At 45.9% G+C, this 26167-nt stretch overlaps 1 protein-coding gene across 18 annotated transcripts in view; it reads left to right on the forward strand.

The window, feature by feature from the left end:
* The first annotated feature begins 443 nt into the window (after window positions 1–443).
* Window positions 444–26167, forward strand: part of LOC144729239 (coiled-coil domain-containing protein 157-like) — an 88306-nt gene continuing 62582 nt past the window's right edge. For 2 of the 18 annotated variants that reach the window (XM_078609339.1, XM_078609355.1), the window contains exon 1: window positions 10494–10628. In XM_078609339.1, coding sequence (XP_078465465.1) covers window positions 10623–10628 — 6 coding nt within the window. In that variant the 5' untranslated portion in view covers window positions 10494–10622. Of the gene's footprint in view, window positions 601–4287; window positions 4405–5061; window positions 5194–9431; window positions 9543–9862; window positions 9989–10493; window positions 10629–14159; window positions 14214–15042; window positions 15160–15284; window positions 15372–16677; window positions 24381–26167 lie in introns of those variants that run through there. The other 16 variants (XM_078609337.1, XM_078609340.1, XM_078609343.1 and 13 more) reach the window with 16 other exon arrangements.

The following is a 26167-nucleotide window of genomic DNA, read 5'->3' on the forward strand; positions in this document are numbered from 1 at the left end:
ATGTCTCGTCACAGATGCGTTGTTTCTGTGTGTCTCTCTGTATATGTCTCCCTCCGAGTTTACATTCATTCATACCTGATGACGGTTGGTTGTGTTGCAATCGAAACGTCGTATTATATTATTTCATTTCTATGTGACTTTACCGACAGAACCAAAGAGACACCTTTATATTTACGCGATCTAACACAAACCTTTATTCATAATAAACCTTTATTCATAATAGTTTTGGGGTTAGATGGCGCAAGCATAAATGTGTCGTAATCCTCCACCACCCAACACAGCCAGTAAGGTTTGTCATGCAAACAGAACATACCAATTCGTTACTAGTACAGAACACCGATGTGTTGGAGAGCAAATCCACAACATTTACAATCCGAGTACAAAAAAACGGCGCAGCCCAAGGCTGCCATCTTGCTCAGGGGCCATCGCAGTGCACAAGCGGTGGGCGTCGCCCGTCGATGACGTCACGCGGTCTTGTGTCGTCCCCGGCCCGCGCCAACGCCATGGAGGCGCCGCGCGCGATACACGGCGGGGAAGGCGAGGTGGAGGAGGATGATGCGGAGGAGGCACGGGAGGTTTTACTGCAGCAGGTGTTCGCAGGTGACCATCCGCCTCCCAACGCTCATGGAGATATGTAACTCTGCTTGTCCCTTCCTCGCTGTCCGTGAGTTGGTATATTCATGTGTACGGGGAGCGGAGGCGCAGTGGTTAGCGCGCTGTGTTACAAACCTCGCCATCCGAGTTCGATTCCCGCTCATTGCCAACGTCAGTGATGATTATCTGAACCGGTCCTGGGCCTCCCCTCGGTCGACTCAGCCTCAAATGACTACCGGTGCGGTGTGTAAACATCGCAACACTGGGGAGACAAAGGCAGCGGGCGTGGTGCTGGCCACCCACCCCCTCGTGTGCCGTTCGGGCCTTCATAGGCGCTATCTAGCAGCACTCGCCCAAAGTCTGGTTAAGGCGATACGTGGCATCGATCTGTGTCATGTGTGTGGGGAGCGGTGGCGCAGTGGTTAACGCGCTGCGCTCCGAATCGAGCCCACGACCAACACCAGTGATGATTAATTATCTGAACCTCTTCGAGGGGTAAACAAAGACGGCCGGGTGTAGTGCTGGCCACCCACTCACAGCACTTTCTCTATAGGAGTCTTATTAAAGCTCTGAGGGGGGGGGGGGTTGTTCAACTCTTAACACCAGCGAACCATATACAGTTAACGTCGCACTCAATAGGGCACCTAGCCTGGCACATGCACCGTCTTGACGTCATCGTGGCAAATGGCTGTTATTGATAGTAGGGAACGGTAGTTTAGTGGTTAGGGCATTTCGCCACGAACCCGGCTAACATCTATGATGAATAGCTTGGCCCGTGGGCCTCCCGTGGGTTGACTTAACCTTAAATGGTCCGGTGCGTAAACATTAGCAGGCGGCTACGCGTGGTCCTACCCACACCGGCCCGTTGTGTTCCGTGTTGGTATTCCTTACCCTACAGCCTTTGGATTTAGGATGACTTGTGCGTGTTAGATGCTGATTACCCAAGCTAAACAAACAGTCCACTCCCTCAACTCTCCGTGATGAGCGCCATCAGACAATATCACTCCACAGTTCATCACAATCACAGTGAACACTGTGAACTAGGTTACGGACCCACAGGGATTGGCACACGACAGGTGGTGGTGCCTCTTCCAATCGACTACTTGTACATGTTCCTTGCCTACTATGAAATCACAATGTCACGTGATGTTATATTACACCTAGCATGACACAGGCACAGTCGTGAAATCGTTCCCTTTTTCTCAATGGCTGCAGTTGCAGGCGAGTGAATTAGAATATCCTAGCAGGAAGTATCCTGCTTTGCCCGGGGGAAAAATATATATTTCAAAACTTGTCTTCTCTTAAAAACATAACATATACACAAATACAGTACTAAGCTATTATAAAAGCCCAGCGTTCCGTTTGTCTATTTGTCCGTCAACAAATTAAGAAGAGCCTTACAGACGGCCTGAATAAAAAAACGTTATAGAAAGTGGGGGGTAAATAGTTGATCGAAAATGTTTCCAAAATTATCAACCCCCCCTCCACCCAGTTAGATTTATTTTGTCGACATATATACCTACACACCCTACATACAATAGAATCAGTATATACTGACTCTACAGTAGTATCTACTAACTACAGTAGTATACGGACAACCATAGTATCTACTGACGACAGTAGTATCTACTGACGACAGTAGTATCTACTGACTATAGCAAGGCGTAATCTCCATATATAAAAGGCTAAATTGTGATTATGTGTCTCTGTTCAAAATGTTTAGCATACTTCCCGACATGCAACAAACTTGAAATTTGCCATGTGGGTACTTTCCAGACTGTACACCATGGAAAAATTATAAAAAATACACTTTTTTTTTGGGGGGGGGGGGGGGTGCACAATAATGCATCTCTTTTTTGCGCGGCAAGTGAGCTGTGACGTCAAATCTGTCATGTGACCCACGCATGTGGAAGCGTAACGCATTGTAGTGTCGTGGTTAGCGCGCTGCGCTCCGAACCCGGCGACCCGAGTTCAATTCCTGCTCACGGCCACCACCGGTGACGATTATTTTAACCGCTCCTGGGCCTCCTCTAGCCTCATACGAGTAACTGGTGTGGTGTGTGAACATCACCACTGGGGAGACAAAGGCAGCCTGGTATGGTGAATCCAAGTCCTGGGCGAAGCCGGGTAGTAAAGCTAGTTATAATATATATTGGGGGACACACACGTATATTCAAATATGCTCAAAATGTCCCCCCCAATATATTGCTATATAAAAAAAAATTACTATGTAAATAAAAACAACAATTTGCTAAACCTTGGCCACAATATCTGGACTTGTCTTCATATAAATCAATGCATAGATTTCTGTTTATATGATTGTGGTTATGGTTGTACTTTATGAATCCCTAATCTGTCATTACATACAATGAAACAAGAAATGGTAAAAAAAAGTAAAAACAGAGCAATGTAATACAATACACTTAGACATTGTAAAAAATATATTTTTTAAAGTCCATCCCATGTGTTAGTGAATTTTTAAATATTTTAGACAGGAAATTAGTTTTCTAATTTAGATATTTTTCTGGGTTGGGACCCCCAGAGACACCCTGGAAGATTTGGTCCCCCCCAATGTTGACTCCATGGCTACGGCCTTGGACTATAATATTTACTGACTCTACAGCAGTATCTACTGACTATAGTCGTAACTGTACACATTGGGGTGGGGGTGGGGAAAGAGGACATCACGTTCAGGATTTTCCTCAGTCTGTGCTTCTGCAGTAAATGTGCATTCACTGGCTTGTCTTGATGCTCGCTGTTCAAGATTTTCCTCAGCCTGTGCTGCTGCAGTAACTGTGCAGCCTCTGGCTTGTCTCCATGCTCGCTGCTCTGCAGTTTCCTCAGCCTGTGCTGCTGATGTGCCTTCGCTGTTTGTTTGCTGTTGAGACAGCCGCTGCTCCTCCACTGTTTGTTTTGAGTGCCACAGACCAGCACTCTCTTTGGGTTTGTCTTGGACAAGCTTGTTTTTTTTTCTTTTTGGCATTTTTTACTTGTAAACAAAATGACCACAAAGTATTTAAGGAGAGAACCTCCAGTCATAATCCCTAAGCAACCGTGTTTGTGTTGCTAGGAGCCACCACGAGTCTGCCTTCCGTGCATGCTTGGATGCATGCTTTGGCGCAGTTCAAAGTTATCATTATGATCAGCGAACATTGTACAAAGTTTGTTTTTCTTAGATTATATTGAGCCAAGGGTAAAAACAAATAGCAAGTGTTCATCTGGGAGCTTAGTTTGTTGTATTTGTGTACTTTGTTGAAACATAAACCCAATAAATTTCGATTTAAAGCTTTCGTGACTGCAGGGATTAATCTTCTTGGTTCTTTTGGTAAAGTCACGTAGAAGGGAAATAATAAAAGAATAAAAATAAAATATCAAATAATTCTCACGACGTTTTGGCCACAACGCAAGCAGCCGTCCTCAGGTGAAGACCAGGTCTGTCGGGGAGACCCAATAGTTTGTCAGTTAAAATATTACAAGGATAGGCGTACACAGACAACAAATGACGTTTATAGGTAAGATGCATGCACGTATTTGCCTTCTTGATTACAGTGTCTATAGTATGGGTTTGATTCCTGTCCATGGCTATTGGTGACCAGCAGGAGCCATGTCATGATTTCCAGGGTGTATTATGAGCTCAGTTTTCTGCCGAGTTCCAGGATCCATCTTGAGCCCAGATGCTTTTCCTTTCCCCAGACATAGGGGCCATGTATCCAGCTGCTGCTGAAGCTGAGAGTGAGGCCCCAGGAACACCTGGTGCTGCCCACACAGGGACCCCTGCATACACAGAACCCAGCAAGGCCAAGTGCAATGGTAGGGTCAGTTGATGGATCTTCCTTAATGGCACCTCCTGCTGAAGCCCTCTACCCATGCTAAATTCCATGTGTCCCTGGACCCACATCCCTTTTCCTCTGTCCCCCCATCACCACTCTGCTCCATGTCACCACCCACACTCCACTTCCCGTGTCCCTCCACCCACACTCCACTCCCTTTGTCCCTCCACCCCGTCCCATTCCCTGTGTCCCTCCCACAAAAAATACCCTGTCTCACTCCACCCACATGCTGTTCTTGTCTCCCTCCACCTACTTTTTGTTCCCTGTGTCCTGCCACCCACACTCCATTTTGAGGTGGTGCCTCTGCCAGTCATCCACTCTGGTAATCCATGGTTCTGCCCCTTACCGGCTATGAAATCACATTGTAATGTGATGCTACGTTGCTGTTAGCCTGGCACAGCCACAGTAGTGACATCATTGTGGGGGATTTATATTTTTTATTTGCCTGTATGTGTGTGCGGAGAGCAGAAACGTTTGCATGCTTGACCGGGGAGTCAATAATATTGTATTGATTTTGTCCATGGCTATTGGTGACTTGCAGGAGACCTGTGTCATGATTGCGAGGGTGTGTTCTTCCCTCAGATATGTGCCGAGTTCCAGGATCCGTTGTGAGCTCAGGCGCTGTTTGTCTCCACAGATCTAGGGGCCACGTATACAGTTGCTTCTGACGCTGACAGCGAGGCCACCGAGAGCGAGGCGCTAGGAACACCTGGTCCTGCCCACACAGAGTCCCCTCAAGACACAAAACCCAGTAAGAGCAAGCACAAAGGTAGAGTCAGCCTTAAAATCTTCCCAAGATGGAACACTCCACTCATTGTGTCCCTCCACTCACACTTAATTCCCAGGTGGTGCCTCTGTCAGTCACCCACTCTTTTAATCCATGGTTTTATTCCTTACTGGCTATGAAAGCATTACCATGTCACATGATGTCGCATTGCACCTAGCCTGGTCAAGGAAGAGTAGTCACATCATTGTCACTTCCAGCTACTGCAGTTGTAGGGGAGTGAATGTTTAGAATGTCTTCACATGTGTGTAGAGATCAGAGTAAAAATGTTGGCACACTTGACCACAGTATCTGTAAGGCTGGGCTTGATTCATGTACAGTAAGTTCTTGGGTTGCGGAACACCCGACTTGAGGAAATCTAACTTTATGGAAATGCTCCCATAAATGATGTAATAAACATTTAATATGCGGAAATGTTTGCGTTAGTTACATGAGCGCAAATAGTGCAGCGCGGTGAGGTTGTGGATGAATATCGCGGAGTGAGGCGTAAGCCCTGCGTTACGTGAGGGGTAATCCCCAACTTACGCCTCGCTCTACCAAAATGCCGCCTTCACTGAGCTCGAGCTTCACCGTGGTTCAGGTAAATGGAATTTTTTTGTAGCTTTACATAATTATTTTCTTTTCATTCGGAATTGACTGATTTCTTTTAATATTAAAATGTTTCGTGTTATTCATGAACAATTTCATACAGTATATGTTCTATTAGTTTAATTATGGGTAGTGTTAGGGTAGATATTCTATGAAATTGGAGAATCATAGGAAGTGCAGAGCGTATACATGCACAGCGATACGATACAGGTGTAATGCGGGCGTAAACGGCTTCGCGGATATGACGTCATGGGGGGGAGGAGTTAGGTCACGTGTGAGAGAGGGGTGAGGTCTTAAGGGAGAGATACCGGAAGAGACAGGGGAGTGTGGGAGACAGAGTTAGAGTGAGGCCACGCAGGGCGGAGGTCGAGGAGTGGCGAGATCGCCACACACACGGGGGAGTAAGACTTGGCACCGTCGGCCAGCGGTGACCAAGCGCGGAGGAACGACGGGCAGCGGTGGAACTGCAGTGAGGGCAGCGGTGGAGCTGCGGTGAGGGCAGCCGGAGGACTGCACAGGGGATCTGCAGCGGAGCTGCAGAGGTGTGGAGGCTACGGGAGCGAGAGCAGCTATGGAGCTGCCAAGGGGGAGAGCTCTGAGCGAGGGCCGTGTGGGAAAAGTGTAAGAACCCGAATAAAGGACAACGGAGACAGACCCAGGATCGAGTCCTTTATTACACAGGTAGCGATAGAAAACAGACAATAGTGTGATACAATACTGAAAGAAAGCTAATTAGTGATCGGGTAGGGGATGCACAACTATTTGCGGCTATCTGATTTCATCTGGATTTTGGGGGGTAATTGTTCAGTTTCCGGCATACAAGAAATTCGGGTTACAGATCGTTCTCGGGAACCTAACCCTTCCGTAACCCGGGGACTGCATGTACATGGCCTTTGGTGAACTGGAGGAGGCCTGGGTCATGATTGCGAGGGTGTGTGCTGAGTTCCAGGTTTTGTTGTGAGCCTAGGTGCTAGATTTGAAGTTTCCATGACTGCAAGGATTCATATACTCTTTGGTTTTTTTGGTAAAGTCACGTAGATAAAAAAAACAATAAAATAAATAAAAAAACTCAATTAAATCACGACGTTTGGGAGGCAACACAAGCTTCCTTCATCAGGTGTAAAAAAGGCACAGCAAAATAACTGTAGCGAGAGTTATTTGTGATGAGACATTGTTATATAGGGTAAGAGTAGGCCTCGGCAAGGTAAGGTAAAAGTTAAAAGATAAAAACGAGCCTACCTTTACCCTACCTTTTACCTTACCACAATACAATCACTCTACCCTACCTTTTCCCCTTTAGCAGGTAAGGTAAAAGGTAAAATGCAACGAGCCTACCTTTACCCTACCTTTTACCCTTACCCCATACAAATTACCCGATTACAGGGTAATTACTAGGGAACTACTACACATGAACAAGGTTTATAACGGTACATACTAGGTAGAGCGCTTTATTCATATAGAATACTCTCAATTATTCCAATTTTACACGCTTTCTTTTAACGCACTCTGTTGTTGTCGTTATTGTTGTTGTATTCTCAAATCTTGAAACTCTATTTTTACCCACTTCCTAATGTGATATCGACTGCAAACTTGGTATACTTAGGTCATACTGATGACAATACTATATTCTATCATAAAAAATATATTTTTAAACATTATTTTGTAAATGTTATGTTTCGGCTTGGGTCTAATTGTCCACGCTCAACTGACGTTGGCTGTAAATTACCACAGTTCCTTACGTTATGGCAAGCTTCGGGGCCACTTCCTAGAGTCGTGGAGTTCTGCCATTACTCGTACATTTCATAAAAGCGTGTTTTTAATAAAGTTTGTTTTAATATTACTTATTAAATGTAGGCCACGGACTGCGCCACGGAGCTTTTAGCGGTAAACAATGTACCGTATTTACGGGGTAATACTTCGCGCTACCTTTACCTTACTGGGTAATTCTTCCGAGCTACCTTTACCCAACCCTGTACCTTACCCCTTGGCATGTCGACACCTTTACCCTTTACCTTTATTCTTTTACCCGGTAAAAAGGGTAAATTACCTTACCTTGCTGAGGCCTTGGTAAGAGGGTAAGAGGAGGAGCCAAGGAGGACGGGCGCAGGATGGGGGGGGGGATTTGGGTGTGGGTGGAGCCAGGAAGATGAAGGAGGTACTACACGACGGAGCCACGGATGGGGGAGGGAGGACGCAGAGCGGGGGAGAGTCGCGGTTGAGGTTTAACATGGTTAATCACATCTTTCCAATGATTGCTCAATTTGAATCCATCTTCTCGGTTAAACTTATGTCTATGTTTGTATATCTGTATGGCTTCATGGACAAATATTTTGGGGTATCCAGACGGCTTGCAGAGTACCTTGGTATCGGAGAAAACAATATCATGATCACCCACGGCGTTGTAACAATGATCAACAAAGGCCGAAGAATTTGTTTTGCCGTTTTTCAAGTCTGATTTTTGCTTGTGAATTCGGTCCGAAATATGTTGTTTCGTCTCCCCGATAAAGCAGTCACCACAGGTACAACTCAATTTGTAAACACCGGGGTACTGTAAGTCCGGAATGACATCCTTTACGGATGGGATCAGATCACGGATTTTGTGTACTGTATTGAACCGGACCTGGATCTTGTGTTTGTTTAGAATTTTGGAAATCTTTTTGGTAACGCCTGCTATATATGGCAGCGTGATGATTTTGATCGGAGTTTCAGGTGGTTGTATGGTTGTATGGTGGGAGAAACAACTTGGCGGATAGTACGGTCTGAGTATCCGTTCATCTTGAGGGCCAGATGTACATGTTTTAATTCATTGGCCAGGTGGTGTTGGTCACAGATGCAATGAGCCCTATGGTATAGAGTTTTGATGAGGGAATTATTTTGAGCTGGGTGGTGGTGGGAATCAGGCTTCAATTAGCAATCTGTGTGCGTGACCTTCCTATAAACAGAATGTCCCAAAGAACCATCAGGCCTCTCAAACAGAACATCCAAGAATGGCAGCTTGCCATCTTTCTCCACTTCCATGGTGAATTTAATGGATGGGTGTCTAGAATTGATGTGGTCTAGGATATGGTTCAATGCTGGGAGGCCATGTGGCCAAATGACTAAAGTATCATTCACATATCTCTTCCACAGGGAAGGACGAAGGGTAGATGTCTGGATGGCATCTGATTCAAACTTCTCCATGAAAACATTGGCTATCACTGGTGATAAGGGGGAACCCATAGGGGTACCCTCATTTTGTTTGTAGAAGGTACCATTCCAGGTAAAGTAAGTGTTGGTGAGGCAGTGCCTAACCAGTGCAGGTACATCAGGGTTCAGTCAATGTTGGACCAAGTCTTCAATTATTGATATGGTGTCAGGCACTGGGACCTTGGTGAACAGAGAGACCACATCAAAGCTGACGAGGATATCGTCAGGAGACAGTACAATGTCCTTGACCATAGAAACCAATTGGGTTGAGTCAAGTACTGCTAAGGTGGTCTTGCCAGTGAAGGGAAGCAGAGTATCCGATAAAAAACGGGCTAGCTTGTAGGTAGGAGAGTTGATCGTGGACACGATAGGCCGTAGTGGGGTACCTTCTTTATGGATCTTTGGAAGACCTCCCAGATTCTAAGCCTAGGTGCTGTTTGTTTCTCCAGATCGAGGGGCCACATGTCCAGCTGCTGCTGATGGCGAGGCATCAGGGATACCTGGTGCTGCGCATGCAGGGACCCCTCCAGACACAAAACTCAGCAAGGGCATGTGCAATGGTAGGGTCAGCCACAAGATCTTCCCACGATGGAACACTTCGCTCCCTGTGTCCCACCACCAAAACTCCACTCCCTGTGTCCCTCCATTCACAGTTCATTCCCCATGTCCCTCCACTCACATTCATTTCCCTGGGGTCCTTCCACTCACACTCCATTACCTGTGTCCCTCCACCCACACTGTTCTTTGTGTCCCTCCACCCAAACCTTGTTCCCGGTGTTTCTCCACCCACACTCGATTCTCACTGTCCCTTGCACTCAGTTCTGTGCTGAGTTGCAGGTTCCATCATGACCCCAGACGCTGTTTGTTTCTCCAAATTTAGGGGCCACTTCTGCAGCTGCTGTTGACGCTGACAGCGAGGCCTCGGGGAGCGAGGCACTAGGGACACATGGTGCAGCCCACGCGGGGACCCCCCTTGATACAAAACCCAGCAAGAGCACGAGCTACGGTAGTGAGCCTAAGCATCTTCCTAAGATGAACCACTCCACTGCCTCCGTCCCTCTTCACACACACTCTGCTCCTTGTGTGCTTCCACTCACACTCCGTTCCTTGTGTCCCTCCACCCATACTCAATTCACAGGTGGTGCCTCTGTCAGTCGCCCACTCTTTTAATCCATGATTCTGTACCTTATCGACTATGAAAGTATCACCATGTCATATGATGTCACATTGCATTTCGCCTGGTCAAAGCAGAGTGGTAACATCATTGTCACTTTCACCTACTGCAGTTGTGGGGGCGTGAATGTTTAGAATATGTCTTGACATGTAAATGGAAATCAGAGGAGAGACGTTTGCACGATTGGTCACAGTGTCTGTAAAGCTGTGTATGATTACTGTCCATGGCCCTTGGTGACCTGGGGAGGCCTGTGTCATGATTGCGAGGGTGTGTACTGCTCTCAATTCTCTGCTGGAGTTCCAGGTTCCATCATGAGCCCAGGCATTGTTTGTTTACACAGGTCTACCGGCCACTTTTGCAGCTGGTGTTGATGTTGACAGCGAGGCGTCGGGGAGCGAGGCGCTAGGGACACCTGGTGCTGCCCACGCAGAGACCCCTCCAGAAACAGAACCCATCAAAAGCACACATGAAGGTAATCAGCCTTAAGACCTTCCCAAGATGGAACACTTGGCTCCCTGTGTCCTTCCACCCACACTCCATTCCCTGTGTCTCTCCACCCACACTGTTCTCTGTGTCCCTCCACCCACACTCGATTCCCACTGTCCCTTATGCTCAGTTCTGTACTGAGTTTCAGATTCCATCATGAGCCCAAACACTCTTTGTTTTCCCAGATCTAGGGGCCACTTCTGCAGCTGCTGTTGACGCTGACCAGCGAGGTCTCGGCGCGAGGCGCTAGGGACACCTGGTGCTGCCTACACAGAGACCCCTCCAGCCACAAAACCCAGCAAGAGCACGAGCTACGATAGTCAGCCTAAACACCTTCCCAAGAAGGACCACTCTGATGCCTCTGTCCCTCTTCCCACACTCTGCTCCCTCTTCCCACACTCTGCTGCTTGTCCCTCCACTCACACTCTGTTCCCTGTGGCCCCTCCAGCCACACTCAGTTCCCAGGTGGTGCCTCTGTCAGTCGCCCACTCTTTTAATCCATGGTTCTACTTCTTATCGACTATGAAATTGTCACTATGTTAAATGATGTCACATTGCACCTAGCCTGGCACAGGCGGAGGAGTGACATCATTGTCACTTTCGGCTACTGCAGTTGTGGGGGAGTGAATGTTTAGAATGTCTTTACATGTGTTTGGACAAGACACTCTACAAATCACACTTATCTTTGACTGCAACAATGTCCACATCGGATTGGGAACATGTAGACAAAATGGCTGCCTCTTCAGCTGCCGCTATGTCGACCAAATGTAAGGACAACTTGATTTACAAATTCAACCGCCTTTCAAACAAGAGACCGGACCCACACACTGAAAAGCTAGACGTTAACAAAGTTGTAATTAATCGCAGTAACAGTTCTATTTCTGATGGTCTGTAATCCGTTTTAGCTAAAGGACTAAACTTTGCAGTCACACCTAGACACATACCAGTTAATGATATCATTGCCCGAGTAGATGTGGTTCTCAAGGGCCTGAGTCACATTGCTGCAGACGTAGCAAGATCTTAAATCTCTGCAACCCTCAAAAACGCTAAGATGCCAGCTAGCAACATCAGCAAAGATGAGCGTTTTGAGTTAGCTCAATTAAAAAAGAGGGATGACATTGTCATCCTCTCAGCCGACAAAGGCAAAGCCACTGTCATCATGGACAAAATAGAATACAACAACAAAATTCAAGAACTACTCAACGATGACAGTTATACAAAAATAAAAAGAGACCCCACCAACAGCCTCGTCATTAAAACCAACAAAATAATTTCTGATTCAACCGCATTCATTGATCCAACCAAACAGTTCTCGTTGAAACCTTCTGCAGCCAGGCCACCAAGATTATATGGCTTGCCAAAGATACATAAAGAAGATAAACCTCTTCGTCCCATTGTCTCTACTATCAACTCCCCCACCTACAAACTGGCTCGTTTTTTGTCTGAAATCCTGCGGCCTTTCACTGGAAAAACTACCTCTGCGGTACTAAACTCTACTGACTTGGTATCGACAATCAAGGGGATTTCCCTGTCCCCAGACAACCTGCTTGTCAGTTTTGATGTGGTTTCCTTATTCACCAAAGTGCCTGTACCTGACACTATCGCAATCATTGAAGACTTGGTTCATCAAGGACTGAATACTGGGGTACCCCCCCTGGTGAGACACTGCTTAACCAATACATACTTCACCTGGAATAGAACTTTCTACAAACAAACTGAGGGCACCCCAATGGGCTCCCCCTATCTCCTGTTGTAGCCAACGTTTTCATGGAGAAATTTGAGACTAACGCCATCCAGACTGCCACTCTACGCCCGACCTTATGGAAGAGGTACGTACATGACACTTTTGTCATCTGGCCACATGGCCGGCCTGCTCTAGACCAATTCCTCGACCACATCAATTCCATACACCCAGCCATCAGATTCACCATGGAAGTCGAAAAAGATGGCAAGCTACCCTTTTTGGATGTCCTAATTAAAAGGAGACCTGATGGTTCAATGAGCCATTCTGTCTACAGGAAAGCCACTCATATGGATGCTTACCTAAAACCGGATTCCCACCACCATCCATCCCAGAAGAATTACCTCATCAAGACTCTGTACCATAGAGCCCAATGCATCTCTGACCAGGAACACATTGCCAGTGAACTCAAACACGTACGCCAAGCTCTTAAGGCTAATGGTTACTCCGACTACACAATCCGCAAAGCCATCACTCCAACCATCAAGAAGGATCCTGTTGAGGAGCCTTTCAAAACCATCACATTACCCTACATTGCTGGGGTCACAAAAAATATCTCCAAAATCTTGATAAAACACAAGATCCAGGTCCGATTCAAAACAGTACGTAAAATCCGTGATCTGGTCCCGTCTGTAAAAGATGTGGTTCCAGACATACAGTACCCTGGCGTCTACAAACTAAGTTGCCTCTGTGGTAGCAGTTACATTGGAGAAACCAAACGACATGTCTCAGACCGAATCCGTGAACATAAAGCAGACTTGAAACACGGTAGGACAAACACCTCAGCCGTGGCAGATCACTGTTACAATTCATTGGGCTCACATGACATTGACTTCTCCAAGACAGAGGTTCTCTGCAAGCCATCTGGCTACCATGAGAGATTCGTTCATGAGGCAATCCACATATACAAACACAGAGACAATTTCAACCGAGAAGATGGATTCTGGCTCAGTAATCATTGGAAGGACGTAATAAACCATTTCGGATCTTAACTGATTGTGTTCACGTTTACAGTGACTTTCAGACCACATTCCACTCACTTGCATTGACTATATATCTTGTATTCTCCGCAGGGAATGGATTCTTTGCTCCGCTGCAAGTCTCCAATCACCACTCTCCCATTGACATATTTCGCTGCTTCCTCTTAGTATCTTTCACGCGACGGTCAATGGTATAGTGTATAGCGGATTGTATAATAGTAAATAGTATAAAATTGCAATGTTTAATACAATGTACAAGGTAATACATGGTGTCGTAGTTGTATGGTGAATATGCAGCAGTGTGGTGTGCAGTAGGGTGGGTAGAATAATACATAGTGTAATATTACATAAATATGCAAAAATTCCTCTTGATATGCAAATTATTTTGTCAAGGCGCTCTTCCTCCTCCCTCCCAGCTTAAATAGATGCTCCAAGCCCAGGACGTGTCATTCAGACTCTGTCTTATCGACAGACCTGTTCTTCACCTGAGGACGGCTACTTGCGTTGTGGCCGAAACGGCGTGAGAATTATTTTATTATGTTTTATTTTTATTATTTTATTATTTCCATTCTACGTGACTTTACCGAAAGAACCAAGAAGATGTGTTTGGAGATTAGAGCAGAGACGTTTGCATGCTTCACCACAGTGTCTGTAATGCTCGGTTTGACTCTGTCCATGGCCATTGGTGACCTGGATGAGGCCTGTGTCATGATTGCAAGGGTTGGTTTGTGCTGCCCTCAGTTCTGTGCTGAGTTATAGGTTCCCTCATGAGCCCTGGTACTATTTATTTCCACAGATCAACAGGCCATGTTTGCACCTGTTGCTGAGAGCGAGGTCACAGGAACACATGGTACTGCCCAGTGACCCCTCCAGAAACAGAACCCAGCCTAAAGTTCTTCCCAAGATGGAACACTCCGTTTCCTGTCTGTCGACCCACATTCTACTCCCGTGTCTCTCCACCCACATTCTGTTCATTTTATCCTTCCACTCAAACTCTGTTCCCTATGCCGCATCACCTACACTCCGTTCCCTGTCTCTCCACCCACACTCCATTCCCATGTGGTGCCTTTGTCAGTCGCCCACTCGTTTAATCTACGGTTTTGTCCCTTATTCTTAATATATTAAAATCCAGAACGCTGATGTCACGCTAACTCCTAAACACTATCATTAATAATTATGAGCAGGTGACGTCACTCCACATGGAGCACCCCCAGCTTAATAATCACGAGCAGGTGACGTCACTCCATATAGAGCACCCCACCTCCCCTATTAATAAGAATTAGTGGAACATTATTTTGGATTTAATATTTCAGATTTACTGCAATACACCCATCCTTGGATGGGCTATAGGTTAGTCGACTATGAAATCATCACCATGTCACATGATGTCACATTGCACCTAGCCTGGCACAGGCAGAGTAGTGACATTGTCACTTTCAGCTACTGCAGTTGTGGGGGGGGTGAATGTTTAGAATATAACTTCACATATGTATGGAGATTAGAGCAGAAACGTGTGCATGCTTTCACCACAGTGTCTGTAAAGCTGGGTTTGATTCCTGTTCATGGCCATTGGTGACCTGGAGGAGGCCTGTATGTTGATTGCGAGGGTGTGTGCTGCTCTCAATTCTCTGCTGAGTTCCAAGTTCACTCGTGAGCCCTGGTGCTATTTGCTTCCACAGATCCACATGCCACGTTTGCAGCTGTTGCTGATGCTGAGAGCGAGGTCACAGGAACACATGATACTGCCCTCACAGGGACCCCTCAAGACACAGAACCCATAAAAAGCATGTGCAATGGTAGGGTCAGCCGACGGATTTTCCATAAACAGAACCTCCTGCTGTACCTCTTATCTCCCGCCACCCACACTTTGCTACCTGTGTCCCTCCACCCACACTCTCTTCTATGTGTCCTCCCTCTCCAGCTGCTGAGGTAGCAGTTGCTGATTTGGCCAGGATGGCGTTTCCGCACCCCCCCTCCCCTGACCCCCCCGGCGAGCGGCATCGCAGTGGTGAGTGCGCACGCACACCGAGTAGACGTAGGCGCTGAGTAGTATTTGTCGAAGGCAGTTGGCCTGTGCCTTTGGGTTGTGGTCCCTGTACCACAGCTGCGGTCAGTGCTGACAACATTTACGAGAGATGTTGCTTCAGGTTTCCACAATGGCCGTGTGACAGTAATGAGCCAGCACCGCTGTAATTCCGGCTGTGAATGCAGGTGTAATGGGCTCAATTAGGCGCACACACGACTTCTTGGGAGGCAACACTTTATTATTTTCTTAACACTGTTAACATAGGGTGCTGTCCACCGACCTACTCTATCTAACATACACCGTCTCTCTAACACGGACTCTCGGATGCAACTGGCGTGACCCAGCCAGGTGGGCTCCTGGCTGGTCACGCTGACTGGAGGCTTGACTCTTCTCTTGGGACGTCTTCACGATGCATCTTCATTCTTGACACGAGCAGCCTCGAACCCCGTAAGGAGGCTGCTTATATGGGCCTCGGCGTGCCCGGGCCCCACCCCGGATACGCCTCTCTACGAGAACCCTCTCGAAGCTTCCCTGCTGTCCACATGCCCCCCCCAAGGTGCCGCCCGGGCCCCCAGCCCCCACTGGGATCCGGTCACGTGTCCAGCCGGAGGCACATAGAGTGCCATGTTCTCACACCACACCCGTGGCCCCTCCGAGCCCTGAACCGGCCCTAACGTCATTCCCGCCTCCGGACGGGATGACGTCATGTGTGTGTGTGTGTGCAGGCCTGTGTGTGAGTGTGTGTGTGCATCCAGTAGTGATGCCGACAGTCACTACACAGGCATACTTGCGTAGTTCTAACCCGCTCATCAGGAGTGAAATTTAAGTGTCAATTTAATGATTGATTTCATTAATGCTGCCTCGTTCAGCTGTAAAGGTATGTTTAGTAAAAAAAAACATACTTTTTGCAGGATCGAACTGTATTTCATGTTTTCATTAGTTATTAGTCATGAAATATATACATAGTGCAGTATTTCCATTGTTTAAGTTGTATTGTATAATATGCTGTATATAATATTTGACACTCAAAACAAGCATAAATACTTTTTTGTCACACACATGGTGCTGATCGCCAGACTGGTACAGCCTTTGGAGCAGTTTTCTGGTGATCGCCGGATTACATGCCGGATTACATGCCGGATTACATGCCGGTTTTGCCGGATTACATGCCGGTTTTGCCGGATTACATGCCGGACAATGTTGGAAGACGGATAATTTTGCGCTGCATATACCGTTTGTACTGTGTGTTCAATTGTCTCCCTATCTGTGCTTTTGACGGCAATTCCAGGGATGGCAGAGCGTACATTCATGTGTGATGAATGCGGGAAGGGATTCTTCTACACATCGCACCTGAAGACTCACATGCGCACGCACTCTGGAGAGAGGCCATTCGTCTGCCAAGACTGTGGGAAGGCGTTTTCCACAAACTCGAACCTGAAACACCATCAGAAGACACACACAGGTGAAAAGCCACACGTGTGCCAGAACTGTGGGAAGAGCTTTTCCACCAATTGTTTACTCAAGACCCACCAAAGGAAGCACACAGGCGAACGGCCCTTTCTCTGCAAGTTGTGTGGGACAGCGTTTGCGCACAAGTCGAGCCTGAAGAACCACCAGAACACGCATACCACCGAAAAGTCTCTAACCTGTGACAAGTGTGGCAAGTCATTTGTGAATCGCGCTAACCTCAATGCACACATTAAGAGACATGCCGCAGAGAAGGAGCATGCTTGCGAGCAGTGTGGGAAGAAGTTTATGATGATTTCCTACCTGAAAATCCACCAGAAGACGCACACACATGACGGGAAGCATGTGTGCGACGAGTGCGGAAAGAAGTTTATTTATTTGTCGTACCTCAAGACCCACCAGAGGTGGCACAGCGGGGAACGGCCATATGTGTGCGAAGTGTGCCACAAGGGCTTTGTGCAGAGCTCAGCCCTCAAGTCCCACCTCGTGATGCACTCCAACGAGCGGCCCTATGCTTGCTCCGAGTGCGGCAAAACATTCGCTCATCGCAAGCACCTGCAGGACCACGGGCGGACGCACACCGGTGAGAAGCCCTTCACCTGCCACGAGTGCGGAAAGTGCTTCTCTCTCAAGTCCAACCTTAAAGTTCACCAGAAGGGCCACAGCGGTGAGCGGGCGTACGTGTGCACGGAGTGCGCCAAGGCGTTTATATGCATGTCTCATCTGAAGGAACACCAACAAATGCATGCTGGACAGAGGGCATATGTATGTGACCAGTGTGGGAGCAGCTTTTTGAGCAACAGTCACTTGAAAAAGCATCAGAAAAAGCATAAAATATAGGCTACACTAGCCACAAATGCATGAATATAGGATGAATTGTAGTAAATATAAACATCTATATATTATTTCCCACCTGATATATGGTATATAATATGGTACCATGCTTTGTAATGTACAGTTCATCTAAAGTATACCTGATTCAACTGGTGAAGTTTTCATTGTATTTTTTATGTGTTGTATATATTAGGTCTTGAAAAATAAAAAAAATGAAATGAAAATTGAAAATGTGTAATTTTCTGAAAGTATACTAATTAATGTAATTATGCAAATTATGGACTTGTGCTAATTAGACTCGGCTTAGTTGTCTCGGAGTGTATTATCAATCATGATAATACAATGATTATTGCTTTAACTTTTACTTATTATATTTTAGTGTGTTTTACGTCAGTTCTCAGAATTCAGATCTTACTGCAGGATACAGTTCTTATAATTAAGATTATGCATAAACTTGGTAAGGGACATTTAGAATCTGTGTTAAGCAACTTTAATATCTAAAAACACTCTAATATGCAAAATCTTATGCTCGGAATTGTTAACAGTACTCCTGGAGATGTCCGACTCCTTGATCCATACAATTAACCCTCAATGGTTATGTTTGTTAAACTGGGTATCAGAACAATTGGCTAATTCCTCCGAGTAAAGCGACCATACACGGCAATAGGAAAAAGTCCTTAAAAATTAATGTGAAAATATTCATACGAACAGCAGTAAAGGAACATGTGCACAAGGCAAAAGTAGTTTTCAATGAATTCATTGGTAAGATTATGCAATTAACAAAATGGCTAATGGACTTGAATTGATTCGCGGGCAAGATTCCGTGATCAAAACAAAGAAATCTGAACACAATAGTATTCATACTCTTTGGTTCTTGCGGACGTTTCGATCGCAACACAAGCGGCCGTCATCAGGTGGAACCGATACAGCAGGACAACTTAATGTCGTGATTTATTTTATTTTATTGCTACCTACGTGACTTTACCAAAAGAACCAAAGAGTATGGATTCCTGCAGTCACGAAAGCTTCAAATCACAATAGTATTCCTGTGAGCGTGTAGATTCATAACATCGATGCTTATAAAGGTTTAGTGATGCTTATAAAGGTTTAGCGTCAATTAATTTTGAAAGCTATGCAATTAACGAACCGAATGACTAAAATACTTCTAAACGGTCATTCATGGAGCTTAATAGAGGCCGACCCAAACTGAATTTCTGATTTCGGCCCGAAAGCGAAACCAGACCAAAAGTAAAAAAGTAAAAAATGTACTTTTGGCCGAAGCCGAAACTGAAAGTTTAACGACACTTTCGGCCGAAACCGAAGCCGAAACCGAAAGTTTAACTACACTTTCGACCAAGGCTGAAACAGAAAGGTATATAACCGAAGTTACCGAACACAAGATTTATGAAATATGGCATGATGCAATGCTACTTTAATTAAAAATAAATCTAGAATTAATCATTCAGAGCCTGCAGTAAGAGTCGCTAAATATCAAATCTTTAGGTGTTACTTAGTAATTATATAGTTATGAAACAACAGTTTTTCCGCATTCAGCCAGACAGGCTGCCGTCTGTTGACCGGTCGTATATACATTAGCAGACCATGGTTGCGGCTGTAACCTCGCTCCCACGCTGCTGCTGCTGACGTGTGTGTGTTTGCAGCCTATCGCATAGGATTGCCTAGCGCCGACTGACCGGCCGATAGGCAGAGTGATAGATGTAGCACTAGTGTTATATTCTAAAAATAGATAATCGGTTGACATCTTTCGGCACCGAAACCGAATTTCGGTTGGCCTCTACAGCTCAATGGACCGAACAATGTTTTCCACGATCAGCTAATAGTTAACGAACCACCTTAAGATGGTCCTTTTCGAAACACAGATAACTTTTGGAGCAATCCTATTAGTCCTGCTATGTGTGTTATGTGTGTGTGGGTGTATTGTCTTCGTGCTCAACTCTTTGAATTAAGCGGGCGCCGAGGTGGGGCTTTCCTTTTACCGAGAATATCTCGGTTCCCTGCTGGGCGGTGTGTGTGGGCGTGTCATACACATGGCACTCTCTCGGTGGCAGATCCAGGCTTCACTGCTGGATGATTGTTGAGTCGGCACGATGATCGCCTTCGGCGGTGCCCGATAGCGCTCGCAGCTCGTCCGCTGGTCGCCAGCGCCGACACTCTTTCTCGAATACGCTGGTCACGCTCTTTTCTCCACTGCTAGGTGATTGAGTTGGCACGATGCTCGCCTTCGGCGGTGCCCGATAGTGCTCCCAGCTCGTCCGCTGGTCGCTAGCGCCGACACTCTCGGTTGTGTTGCGTCGATGTGTGTGTCGAACACCTGACACCTTCGCCAGCGCCGACACTCTTTCTTGGTTGCGCCGGTCACGCTCTCTCCCTTGCACCAGGCACGGTTGTAGATTCGACCTTTGCAGGAGTGTGCTCGGCTTTCGAGTCCGCACGCTCGTGGTTAATCGATAGCCGCTTCTGCTGGTCCTGTTCGATGCTCGCTTAGTCGATGCTTGGCGCTTTCCACCCTTTCTCCAGGTTGATTGCTTGTCGTTGCTCGTCACTCTTTCTCTCTTGCTGCAGCTGCTGGTGGGAGCTGGCACTCAATGTAGAATACAACTTTCAGCAATACTTCGTCTGTCAGCGCCGACACATCTCTGCAAGCCTTGTCATCCATGGTCGATTGCGGGGCCCACCCCTCGGAGCTTGCCGTAGCAAGACTAAATTGCGTGTTCGGTGTTGTTGCTTATATCTGAAATTCTCCCCCCTCTGCGCGTCTCTCGCAAAAACGGAATCCCTTTGATGTCGTTCTCCTGTGGTTGCAGCTGCTTGGTTGCCTCCCCTCTTCCCTCGTGGTTGGAATTTCTTCATGGTGTTTGCTATCTCAAGGGGATTTTAGGATTTCGGAAATTGGGCTGTTACTCTGATTGATAACAATCTTGTTAACATATAGCTTTTTAATGTGTGTATCTACCATTAACTCACCCACCTACAAACTGGCCCGATTTCTGTCTGAGACCCTGCTCCCATTCACGGGCAAGACCACCTCAGCTGTACTTAACTCAGCTCACCTTGTTTCTCTAATCAAGGACATCTCGATATCTCCAGATGATTTGCTTGTCAATTTCGATGTAGTCTCTCTGTTCACCAAGGTACCTGTGCCTGACACCATTGCAATCATTGAAGACTTGGTCCAACAGGGACTGAATCCTGATGTACCAACTTTGGTGAGGCACTGCCTAACCAACACTTCACCTGTAATGGTACATTCTACAAACAAAATGAAGGTACCCCTATGGGTTCTCCATTATCACCAGTGGTAGCAAATGTTTTCATGGAGAAATTTGAGACGGATGCCATCCAGACATCCACCCTACGTCCTTGTGGAAGAGATGCATAGATGACACGTTCGTCACCTGGCCACATGGCCATCCAGCACTGAACCAATTTTTCAACCACATCAATTCCATACACCCATCCATCAAATTCACCATGGAAGTGGAAAATGATGGCAAACTACCATTCCTGGATGTTTTGATTGAGAAGAGACCTGATGGCTCGTTGGGACAGTCTGTCTACAGGAAAGCCACCCACACTGATTCCTATCTAAAGCCTGATTCCCATCACCATCCAGCCCAGAAGAATTCCCTCATCAAACACTACACAATAGGGCCTGTTGCATCTAGGACCAGCACCACCTAGCCAGTGAGCTGGAGCATGTACACCAAGCCCTCAAGAGGAATGGATATTCAGACCACACAATCCGCAAAGCTGTATCCCCAACCATGGGGAGAGAACCATCTGAGGACCAAATCAAAACCATCACCTTGCCATACATAGCAGGGGTTACCAAGAAGATTTCAAAAATCTTGAGCAGGCACAAGAATCCGGGTTCGGTTCATCACAGTACACAAAATTCATGATTTGATCCCATCTGTGAAGGATGTGATTCCTGACATGCAATATCCTGGTGTCTACAATCTAAGTTGTGTCTGCGGCAGCAGTTACATTGGGGAAACGAAACGACATGTCTCGGGCCATGTTCGCGAACATAAGGCAGATTTGAAACGCGGCAGAACCAATACCTCTGCCGTAGCTGATCACTGTTTTAACGCGGTAGGCTCACACGATATTGTTTTCTCCGAGAGCAAGGTACTCTGCAAACCTTTGGGTTACCATCAAAGATTTGTCCTTGAAGCCACCCAGATATATAAACACAGACACAATTTCAACCGACAAAACGGGTACAGACTGAGCAATCATTGGAAGGACGTTATTAACCAGGTAAAGTCTTAACTGGCTGTAATGTTTCCTTTCCACCTGCTGAGTTTTAGCAGTTATTTCCGACTCTGAGTTGCATTGCCAGGTTGGATGTCTTTGCATTGGCAGGCTGGATGTCTCACCGGCACGGCCACCGCTGCTCCTTTCCCTCGATGTGGCGGTGACGCTCGTGTTGTAGCGGACTGTGACTTGCGGTGTTTCTCTGTGTCTCTCACGATCATTTGAATTGCGGCCGGTGCACTTCTCTCTCTTCCGTTCGTTTGTACGGGTTTCTGGCCCTGCCCTCTTGCCAATCAGGCAGCCCTCCCTTCCACCCGGGTCTATATTTCGTGCCGTGTCTCGCAGCCGACTTTCTCGCCTGAAGACGGTCGCTTGCGTTGCAATCGAAATGTCGTGATCTATTATTTTATCTACGTGACTTTACCGAAAGAACCAAAGGGTATGGATTCATGAGTCGCGAAAGCTTCAAATCAAGATCCACCATAATGTATCACATGAATCACAACATATATCGCACGCAAATATCTCGCACAAACGCTGATGATCATGCCCTGCCAAGCACAACACAATGCAGCCCTTATTTGTTGTATCTGCATATGTCGCAGGTATCTGTCGCTCTGGATCTCAAATATTGTGGGAGAAAAACAGGCATAAAACAAACACAATTTTTTTGCAGAGGACGTTTTAATATATTTAACATGTCCATAACATTGATATATTGAATTCACCTTCTAAAACGGGCAAATAACGTGCGTCTATTAGCCATTGCTTGTGTCCACCTCCCATTGCTCGGAAGTTTAGTTGGTATGGTCCAAATTTGGCCGGGACACATCCCATCGTGCCAGCTTCTATCGCACGTGCCGTGGTTATGGTTGCGATTATAATGTGCATATGGTTGTGGTTGGAATGTGTTTATGGTTACGCGTTAATAATGGTTGTTATATTATAGTTACGTGATTATGGTTGCAGTTAGAATGTGCTTATGGTTATGGTCATAATATAGTTATAATTATGTTTGGGTTGTGGTTATATTGCAGATGTTGCGCTTATATAGTGGTTGTAATGTGGTAGTTATGGTTCTATTTGGTGGTTATTGTTTCGGCTATCATGTGGTTATAGTTATGTGGTTGTTGTGCTTTATATGGTTCTGGTTATGTGCTTGTAGTGGTTGTACTCCTAAAGGATGCTTCTGGGAAGTTGGAGGCAGTCGCCCTCCATCAACATAGGAACGACGCTCACAACAACGAGCGGAGTGCCATGCTGCGAAAATACAGCTAGTTCGCCTCTGGTCTGTCTCATGACCTCTCAGCGAGCCTGTGGTTATTAAGGTTGTGATGTGCTTATATTGTAGCTCATTTGTGGTTGTAAAAAAGTTCACCAGATGTTGCTAATATTGTTTACACGTACTGTTTATATGAGCATTAACATTGCTGTTTTATGTCATTGTTTATTTGAACACGAATCGTATTGTTAATGTTGCGATGTTATTATTTTTAATGTTCTTTCAAATCGTTGATGTAGGCATAGTGTTAATGTTGATATTTCATATTATTGGAGTTGTAGACCAGCGAGTGTAATTAAGACATGAATAGCAAGACATAAAAAAAAACAATTCATTTAACCAATGCATATGGGCTGGCAGTGGTCGTGGGAGTAAATACGACGCGATATTCTGGTAAGGGAACGCTATCCCGTTCTCCACACGCACACTCGTAGGAAGCCGTGTCATACGAGCCCCGTGTGCACGTCACCCCTCCCCCTCTTGTTATCATCTGTTTCATCCCTAACCTCTTGTTCTCAAAAGTTTTCACTAATCCTGTTCTTTGGCCGCCCCTAACCGTTCACCAATTGATTTACCGTTGAATCACTTGGCCAATCCCGTGCTCCTCCATTAAGATCTGACCTACCACAGCATTAATTAAGTTGACCTTTGTTGACCCTTACACTACAATACATAGGCAAACATTACATCTTCGCATATATGGCCCTCCACATGTTTTCCAACACATTCCATCAGCCACACGACCTTTTGTGAGTGCATGATCAGTTTTAGAATGAGCATATTTATATTGGAGGAATCCGATGAGCTATAAAGCTTTTTTCAACGATGTCCAGTATGTAAAGATATGCTGCTGAAATTACGCCCTCCCAGAAGGCCGTGTTGTTGATGAGATGGCAGATATGTGGAGGCGAATTGTCTCGTTATTTGTGTTGCTTGTACACGCTATAACGACACGAATGAATATGTATACAGTATGTCTCTGTATTGATGCAGTAGTAATGCTCATAACGTTATTCATTTTTAATCAATCCCTGCTCATCAACACGACCGCCGGCAGTGGTGTCGTTGATAGGTGACGTCACCTTAGCAACGCGTCGTCTCCATGGCAACACTTAGCGCAGCAGCAGGTAAGGCCAATGTTCAACTTTGCTGCGTGTAAAGTTTTAAAGAGAATTGCTATATATACATATATAACGAAAATGTTCGTATTTCTTAAGATGCTACGTTACAGTATGCTGACCAGTTTAACGAACGTTTGGTATGGAAATACGGTAGCTACAGTGCAGAGCGGGAAGTTTCACAGCCCGAGTACTGTATGTACAGTGTACGGGTACACTGTGCAGTTTGTAAATTAGTACATGTTCTATCCACTGATGGATGAAGACGTATATACAATCCCACGCCATTTATCAGCCCTGCGATGCCGTGGATATAGCTCGGAGACACGAAGCCGGCACCATCGTGAGATTCCGGGTTGGCATGGGGTCATAACGCAGCCCAACCCTGGTCGGCCGAGGCCTATCACAACTGCAGCAGTTCAGTAACAGCTGCTCCGGCGTGAATTCGACCTGTTTACAATGACGAGTCGTATTTTCAGTGCAGAGCAGTTTTTTTGCGAGCTCGTTAAATATCGGAATCATTCACGCAGGCAGTGTCTTGGACTGTATAGTTTCCTAAACGTCGTAGCCCTGTTAAGAAGTGTCAGTGTGCACTGTCCATGCGTTTGTGTAGCGTAGCGGTAAGAGCGCCGTACTACGAACCCGGCGAACCAGCGTTTCATTCTCGCTAACGGCCAAGACCGGTGATGATTATCTGAATCGCCCCTGAGCCTCCCCTAAGGGGAAACAAAGGCAGCCGGGCGTGGTGGCCATCCCCTCGTGTTTTGTGTTGCTCTTCATAGGTGCTCGTTAAAATAAATATCTATGAGTGCTCAACCAGTCTCAATTGAGTACCTGGTGCGGTGTTTAAACATCGCCAGTGGGGAGACAAAGGCGACCGGGCATAATGCTGGCCTTATAAAGGTGCTCACTAACAGCATTTTCCCTAGCAATCCGTTAAGGCCAGATGGAGATCTTTAGTGGCTTTGTACATAAAGTTAAGGATGGGGAGTCGATTACAGAATAATTAATTCCCGATGCCGTTTGTTAAGTTTTGGAATCAATTACTGTCCTGGCATTTTTGGTATGAAATGGAGTTGACTCCAACCCTACGATCGATTCCAAATACAGGATTGGAATGGAGATTACACAATTGTGCTTTTTATGAATAAAAAAAACATGATTAACAGTCATTAGGTCAACGTGACGTCCTGTACTAGTATATGTAGAAGGATACATTATTGGTGAGGTGGTAAATATGAAAATCGTCATTGTGTGAATTATGATAATTAGTTACATTTTAAAGTTATAGGCGTGAATTACTATTTATTACTCTTTGGGTGTGTGTGGATTGCGTTTATTTATTGGTTAGTGTTTAAATGTGTGTGTGGATTGCGTTTATTTATTGGTTAGTATTCAAGTAGTTGTGTGTGGATTGCGTTTATTTATTGGTTATGATTTTCATAATATACTTTGTATTATTTTGTTCAATATATGTAGATATCCTAAAGTTTTGATTAACATTTAGGTAACAGCCCATTCAGAACCTTAAGTTCATTCTGTTTCTATTTATATCACTTATATCTTGAATTGTTCATGCAGTATTAATCCAGAAATAGCACATTCTAAAACAAAATAAAGGGGGGGGGGGGGGAATTGGAAATCAAAATGGATTCTGGAATTCCTAAATAACTAGTTTTTTTTTATCCTGCATTTCAACGTACAGGTAGTCCCCGATTAACACGCTCGACTTAACACGTTTTCACGCAATTTTTGGAGAATTTTCCAGAAGCGGAAAATCGCCAAGTTCCTGCGTA

This window comes from Lampetra planeri, chromosome 31, assembly GCF_965212315.1.
Source record: "Lampetra planeri chromosome 31, kcLamPlan1.2.h2, whole genome shotgun sequence".
NCBI classification, from domain to species: Eukaryota; Metazoa; Chordata; class Hyperoartia; order Petromyzontiformes; family Petromyzontidae; genus Lampetra; species Lampetra planeri.